Source organism: Montipora capricornis, chromosome 12 (assembly GCF_036669925.1).
Source record: "Montipora capricornis isolate CH-2021 chromosome 12, ASM3666992v2, whole genome shotgun sequence".
NCBI lineage: Eukaryota > Metazoa > Cnidaria > Anthozoa > Scleractinia > Acroporidae > Montipora > Montipora capricornis.
The window spans coordinates 33,417,438-33,424,937 of record NC_090894.1 but is presented as its reverse complement, the minus strand read 5'-3'; the positions used below and the strand labels follow the sequence as shown (position 1 = coordinate 33,424,937).

The following is a 7,500-nucleotide window of genomic DNA, read 5'->3' as shown; positions in this document are numbered from 1 at the left end:
TTATGAACGCAATTTTTGCAATTGAGTAAAGAAGCTTGAAAAATTCAGGACTTCAACAGGGTTTGAACCCGTGACCTTGCGATACTGGTGTGACGCTCTAACCAACTGAGCTATGAAGCCACTGACATTGGGAGCTGGTCATTTGTGGGTTCTAATGTTCCCGTGAGGAATGTTCCTCACGGGAACATTGCGTTCATAACTGCAAGGATCATAGCGTCACTTGATTTCATATCTGCAGTTCATATATGATCCATTTCATACATGGATATCATTTCATCAATGAATTATTTTGATCACAAAACAAACCAAAACTTCAAACAGTGTTAATATTCCACCAAAATCTCATTTTCAAATAAGCAATGGCCAGATCACCTCAAGTACAAGTAAGAACCAGAGCAGAATGAAGAGACATTATGACAGATAAAATTAACTGTGGCCCATCGAATGAAGTGGAATATAGTGCAGAGCGGAGCATTTTATGTACAAGGTAATACAAGCCAAATCAAGTCTCTAAGCAGGACCTTCTATTGCAACCATTTTATACACACCACTACAACATCAGCACAATCAGTTTAAGGATAGAAGAGTTAGATCTGGCAACCAGTTTGCAGATCAATAATTAAAGGTCGTAACCTACCATTCATGGGCATTTCATCTATCTGTGTACTGTAATACTGTTCAATGTCGCGCAGGATTCTAATGTCATCTGACTTCACAAAGTTGATTGCTACACCTTTGCGACCAAAGCGACCTGATCTACCAATCCTGAAACAAAGAACGTAAGTGTTGGAATCATTCATGCGAACCCAGGAAATGTCTGCAATGGGAAACATGAAACAGTGCAAGTCTGTGCAAGTGATTACATCAAAATAAAAGATGGATAGAAAGATTCTTGTGATACTGAGAAAAAAAAGCTCAAACTGAACTACTTTAATAAACAATGAAAACAACATACAGTGTAGTCTCAAGCATGGGGAAGCTGTTAAGATAGTTCTCTATTTTCAATTGGCAATTTAATTTTTCATAAAAAAACAAGGCCAAATTAGTTTCATCATAATGTTATTTCTCAGTCATTAGACAATAATTAAAAATATGTAACAGGGACATGTGGGACCTGCACAAACAGTTATTTTTGAAATCAATAAAATCTGGTGCAATTGACCTCTTTAGTTTGTATGTTTTGTTTTCCCATTTCAGACCACATGATGTTTTCTTCGTGAATTTTCCTTTTGTTTTTTTATAAGTCATTCGTACATAAGCAAGTGCATAAGACGACATTTGAAAGAACTGTTCTCTAGAGTACCATCAGGTGGTCTGAAATGAGGAAACAAAGCGTACAAGCTAAAGAGGTCAATTATGGTATTTAAAGGGAACCTCCACTAAAACAACAAAATAACTTTAAACCACAGAACATAATGTTTACAATTGGAATTGCTCAATCTTTTTCCAATGAAAGCGTTTGTATTCGAGAAAAATAAATTCCAAAAACGCTTATTTTGGATTTCAAATTTCCCGGGCGCCGCCATCTTGAATAATTGTGACGTAACTTGGTTGCCCTATTGTTCCAGAACAATCGCTCTTTGTATCAGAACAATAAGGCAACCAAGTTACGTCACAATTATTCAAGATGGCGGCACCCGGGAAATTTAAAAGCCAAAATAAGCGTTTTTGGAATTTATTTTTCTCGAATACAAACGCTTTCATTACAAAAAGATTGAGCAATTCCAATTATAAACATTATGCTCTGTAGTTTAAAGTTCTTTTGTTGTTTTAGTGGAGGTTCCCTTTAAAGGTCAGCTGACAAGGCCTTGCTAATACGATTTTTGATTTTTAATCCCTTTTAATTTTTAAATTAAACAGGGAGAAAATTTAATTCCCCTTTAAATTATACAAAAAAGGTATCTCGATCTCGGAGGAGTTATCTGAATGAGCCAATAACACCCTTCTACATCTACAGGTACTATTACTCTCTGTCATCATACTACAGCTGTAGTGATCAGCCTCATCCAATAATGTAGATAGTGACAACAGAAAAATATTGAAATTCTGTCCTCAAAAATTCAATGGAAAGTGAAATCAACTGGATACACACAAACCTGTGAATGTACAATTCACGGTTGTTTGGCAGGTCATAGTTGATAACCAGTGAGACTTGCTGTACATCAATACCCCTTGCCCACACATCTGTGGAAATCAGCACACGACTAGAAAGTAATATCAGAATTTTGCACAGGATTAGCAAAAGATAAGTCTGTTTAAGATTTTGTAAAAAAATTACTCTTCGTAACACAAACAAGACTACATGTACCTCTCTCCAGATCTGAACTCTTTCATGATAGCATCTCTTTCCTTCTGAGGCATGTCACCATGCATGGCTGACACCGTAAAGTTAGCTTCCCTCATTTTCTCTACAAGCCAGTCCACCTAACAAAACAAAAACCACCATGACACATGAACCTTCTGCTTCTTACAAATGTAAGGGGTGCTCCACTGACAAGTAGCAATGGTCCACAGTTAGACAGAAGAAAATCACTTGGCATTAGCCTGAGTAAAATCATTGGGTGTAAATGTTGAAGTTGTGAAGTTTGAGAACATATGGCTTGCATACATGTACATTGATTGTGTTAACTAGAGATAATTATTATTACCAGATAGCAACACATTGACCCTAGATTATGGTGTATAGTACATGCAGAAATTTCCATTGGGATAGGATCAAAACTTGTTGAAAAGAAACAGTAGAAATGAATGTCAGTTTGTCACAGGTTTAATATAATTTTTCCCTTTGTAACACAATCTTTCAAGACAACGAAAGTAGCTACATGTACCGTATTTACCCGTGTATAAGTCGACCTTTTATGGCCTCAAAAGAAGCTCCAAAAATCGCCCTCTACTTATACATGTGGGTCAGAGATTTAGAGCCAAGTTGCAGCTAAAAAATTTATTCAAAATTAACATAATAATGTCGTCTTGGGCATAACAAATGCAGTGGACAAAAGACTTCAAAATTACCGGTAATGTAAGCAATTCCAGTTGAAGTGAAAAAGGATTTGTCCAACTCTAAAATGTTGAAGATACTCACTAGCACAAATATGAAATAGACACTGGACATTTTTCGTTTACCATAGGTGGAAAGCTCAAGAAGGTACATGTATTTCTGTTTCTTCAAATAAAACACAAACGTTCAACTGCTTAGTAACCTGCCGCAATATCTCATGTTTGCGTGCAAGCATCGTCACTTGCGTTGCCTGCAAATGCTGGTTGGTAATAATTGTTTTTATTCTTTAAACAAACCTGGCTGATTTAAATGCTTTTGCAAACTTTGTAGTGTTTGGTTTATGAGTCTTGTTTTGTTTATCATGTGAGACATTGTAAATCAAGGACCAATTAAACCTTGCACATTTTGCAATGTTTTTGAAGTCATTTCAAAGATTGACACCTGCTTCTGTGATGTTGTGCTTATCCTCTAAAGCCCTTTTTCCTTGAACAACTAAACAGGTTAGTTTGAGGGTTACATGTTCGATTTTCTGAGAACTTTTTTGAAACTCAGGGACAAAATACCAGCATGTACAAAACTGCTGAACCACAAAACTATTAAGCACTTGAAGCCCTCAGGGTTCTCCCTAGTTTTCAGCGCAACAGGTATGGCACCTTTTCAAACCGGTAATTGTAAAGCAATTGGTTAATAAGTGCTGTTACAAGCGGTAAATTTTACCGGTTACCGCCTGATAAGGAGAACCCTGAGCCCTGATTTTTTTGTGTATCCACAGTTCCAAAAATCGAAGAATACAAGATTACATGTAGTATCCTATGACCATTTAACAAAAAAATTGAGAAATATCTTTTTTTGCCATTAAAAATGGGGGGGTTGACTTATACACGGGATCGACTTTCACAGGTAAATATGGTAACATTGTGGTGTAACTTCTAAGCTCAGAAGTACTAGCTGTGGAGCCAAGTATGTAGATGTTCAAGTCTGAATATCAAGAAGTTTAAATAAAAGGTTCTCCTAACACTATGATCTTCATTTAAATAGTAAACAATTTTTGATTAATTAGTGAATGATCCAGTAATAGTTAAAATAGCTTGATGTATAGATATGTCAATAGCAATGAAACAAACCTTTCTCTTTGTGTTGCAGAAAATGACCGCCTGTGTGATGGTGAGTGTGTCATACAAATCACAAAGAGTGTCAAACTTCCATTCCTCACGCTCAACTGCCACAAAGAACTGCTTAATGCCCTCCAATGTCAATTCATCACTGTAACAAACATGAGGAAGATACCAGTTTTAATGTTGTAGTTAATTATGTTGTAGTCAAAAGTTAAGCTTGAATTAGAGAAGCTGTTTTCTACAATTACTGATGTAAAATACTATCTGCACAGCTGCCCTGCATTTGAAGGAACTTACAGTAACAAAACTTGCAAAGTACAAAAGTAAGCTAATTCTTTTATGAGTGAACCAGGGGTTTCAATAACTTTTGAAGTAAAAGCCTGGGCTAATCAATGCAAGGGGAGGTCACTCTTGTCCTAAGGCAGAGTAGACTGCGGTGAGAGGCAAATTTCAGACTAACAGTCAGCGGTAAACCACCGGTGAATGGCTTCTAATGAAACCCCTGGTGGACATTCTGTCATTGTATAGAGCTGATTTGTAAATACATGTATTTCAATAGCTACACGTGCATGCACATACATGTAATGCTGTGTCAAACTACAGTTGTATATTTGTCATAAGTACATAATAATATTATGTGCAATATTTATAACTTACAATGGCTTGCTGAAATCTTACAAATGCCAATTACATTGCATTTACATCTTTTGCAATCTTAATTCTGCATTATTTTGTGTAAGCTGAGTAAACAGAAGATACAGAATGCAGATTATATGTACATGCAGACCCAAATTGCGATAGAGTAACGCTGTTACTTTCATGAACTGATAAGAGAGGGAAGACTGTACCGTTTCACCAGAATCCTGATCGGGTCTGTCATAAACTTCTCTGTCATTTCCAAGATGTCATGTGGAAGTGTTGCACTTAACAGAACAACCTAAACAAAATTAAAATAAAACAATAACAGGGTTTTCAATAAAATTTGAAGTAGGCAGCTGGTTTTAAGTCTAGTAGCCAACTGCATCATCCAAGGGGCCTCCAGGACCCTTCGTCTAGGGGGATCTGGGAGCATGCTCCCAAAGAAAATTTTGAAATATGGAAGCTCTGATATGCGATTTTCAGTGTATTGGGCGACAATTTGAGTGCAAAGTTAAAGGAAGATTTCTTATCAACGACACTGAGTGCGCCATTACGCACATTTTTTTGATAATTTCCAGTGAAGAAAGATTTGGAAAACCACTTCAAAAGGAAAATTAACAATTTAAACGTTGTATGACGTTTCGGCGACTTCATGTCATCGTTACTACCAATGTAAAGCTGCCGTGAACGGCAAACTTTTTTGCGTGTTTTTTCAAGCGCGAATTGAAACATTTTAGTTTGTCTAGACAAACCGCAATAATTTTGTTCGGTCAACATGAGAAATCAGTTCAGTCAAACGATAAGAATAGCAGTATTCACATTAGAGGACGGGAAACTTGTCAGAGGGGTAACCCGTGTGACGAGTTTCCCGTCCTCTAATGTGAATTCGCGATGAAAAAGTTATCTGACTTACCGACATGAATTCACATTAGGACGAGTTAAGATGCCGAGGTACTGGTGCGAGATGTGCGTGGTTACCTAGCCAGCAGAAAACAGAACGCGCTTGGCTGTTTCTGTTTCCACTAAGACAAGAAACCCGTCCAAGACGGGTTACTCGTCTCTAGTGTGAATTTGGCCAATGTCTTTTTAATCTGAGTGAACAAAAAGGCTTAACTAATGAAACTAAAAAAAGCATTTAATGTTTTGGTGGAAAACAAGTTTTGATGCAACGATTACTCAATAACAACCTGTTTTGCATAAAACGTCTTGATATGTTTGCTGACGTTACTGAACGTAATTGAATTACGTAAAAAATGCGACGGTTGATCTTGGTAAAAATGCCGTTCATTGTAGCTCAAAGATGGAAGTATCAAATCTGATAATTATTTTGAAATTGAGGTTTAAACAAAGTAAATTCAAGTCCATCAAAAATGAATTTTACTTTACGTTCCAAGGAATCCTTCAATTAATTCAATTTAGAGGGAAAAATAGCCAACTTCTCTGAGCGAAGTAGCCGACATTTTTGGTCGGCCGTCGGTGCTTATTGAAACCCCTGCAATAATATTATTATTTAGGTGGGCTCACATTCTTTTTCGTTAAACCACTGGCAACAAAATACAGCGCAATGACTTTGCAAGTAAAGTTTCGTATCCTGTTGCAAAATTGAACCTGATTTTTTTTTATTTCGAGCCGTGACAGTAATAATTTTTCTTGCATTTTAGTAATAAAATGTACAGGTATGTGCTTACCTGGGTTGCAGGAGGAAGATATCTGTAAACATCATAAATTTGTTCCTTGAAACCTAAAAAAAAGTTAAAGGTTTTTTAAGACTCAATATTTTAAATGCACTGCTAGGTCTCTTGCAAATTCCTTCAATACCTTTGTTCAACATTTCATCTGCCTCATCCAGCACCAGCAACTTGATTGAACGAGTTCTCAAGTTACGCCTTCTGATCATGTCTACAAGTTTAACAAAATAAAAACTGCATGTTTACAAGTGCTTGCCACACTGATAAGGTCAACAGCACATCAATAGCCAAAGGCAAAACTTCTATCATATGCACACCTGGACAAGTGACTCTTTAAGCATAGAAATATGCAGTAAAGAAACATGAGGGATGCTTATTGCCAAACTGTCCAGTTATTGTACATACAGTATCTTTAAACTAAACAAATTGAAAGAATAGATTATTGTTTCAAATGTTGCAACTTTAGACATATTTTAATTCAAGAGGCGTTGATACTAATAATGACATTTGGTATGTACAATTAATGACCTGCTACCAATTTCACTTTCAAAAAGTCTTTTAATTCCACAAAACACATTTGAGACACCTCCTCAAAGACACAAAAATCTAGGCGAAGCTTAACATGCAATATCAAATAATGTCCTCTTCATAATAATTATTATCTGTGAGTCACGCAACACTGTTATGCTCAATCCAACTAAGCTTTTTCAACAAAAGGGAACACCAATAATAAAACTCACCAAAAACTCTGCCAGGAGTACCAGACACAACATGCTGGCCATAATCCAGTTTTCTTATGTCCTCACCAATATTTGTTCCTCCAATACAGGAATGACATTGAATGCTCATGTAATCACCAAGAGCAAGGATAACCTACACAAATTCAAATCTATCATCAGTATGACAATATCATTTCGCTCGCAATAATTATTCCTTTTAACGGACAATGCTTGGATAGATTTGTTCCTTCTAAGAGAACACTGTCATTGACAGAATTTGTTAGTATTTGTAATCTGAGTACCTTTCACATAACTTTTATTGAGCTGCCATCGTTGAAAAA

General features: G+C 36.4%; 1 protein-coding gene across 1 annotated transcript in view; it reads right to left on the bottom strand.

Annotated features, from left to right (window-relative positions):
* The window catches only part of LOC138027850 (eukaryotic initiation factor 4A-III), an 11,352-nt gene that overhangs the window by 493 nt on the left and 3,359 nt on the right, over positions 1–7,500 (bottom strand). The window contains exons 5-12 of the mRNA XM_068875469.1: positions 7,181–7,313; positions 6,571–6,651; positions 6,441–6,493; positions 4,962–5,050; positions 4,123–4,261; positions 2,309–2,424; positions 2,097–2,204; positions 638–765 (exon numbers count right to left, since the gene is read on the bottom strand). Coding sequence (XP_068731570.1) covers positions 638–765; positions 2,097–2,204; positions 2,309–2,424; positions 4,123–4,261; positions 4,962–5,050; positions 6,441–6,493; positions 6,571–6,651; positions 7,181–7,313 — 847 coding nt within the window. The remainder of the gene's footprint in view (positions 1–637; positions 766–2,096; positions 2,205–2,308; positions 2,425–4,122; positions 4,262–4,961; positions 5,051–6,440; positions 6,494–6,570; positions 6,652–7,180; positions 7,314–7,500) is intronic.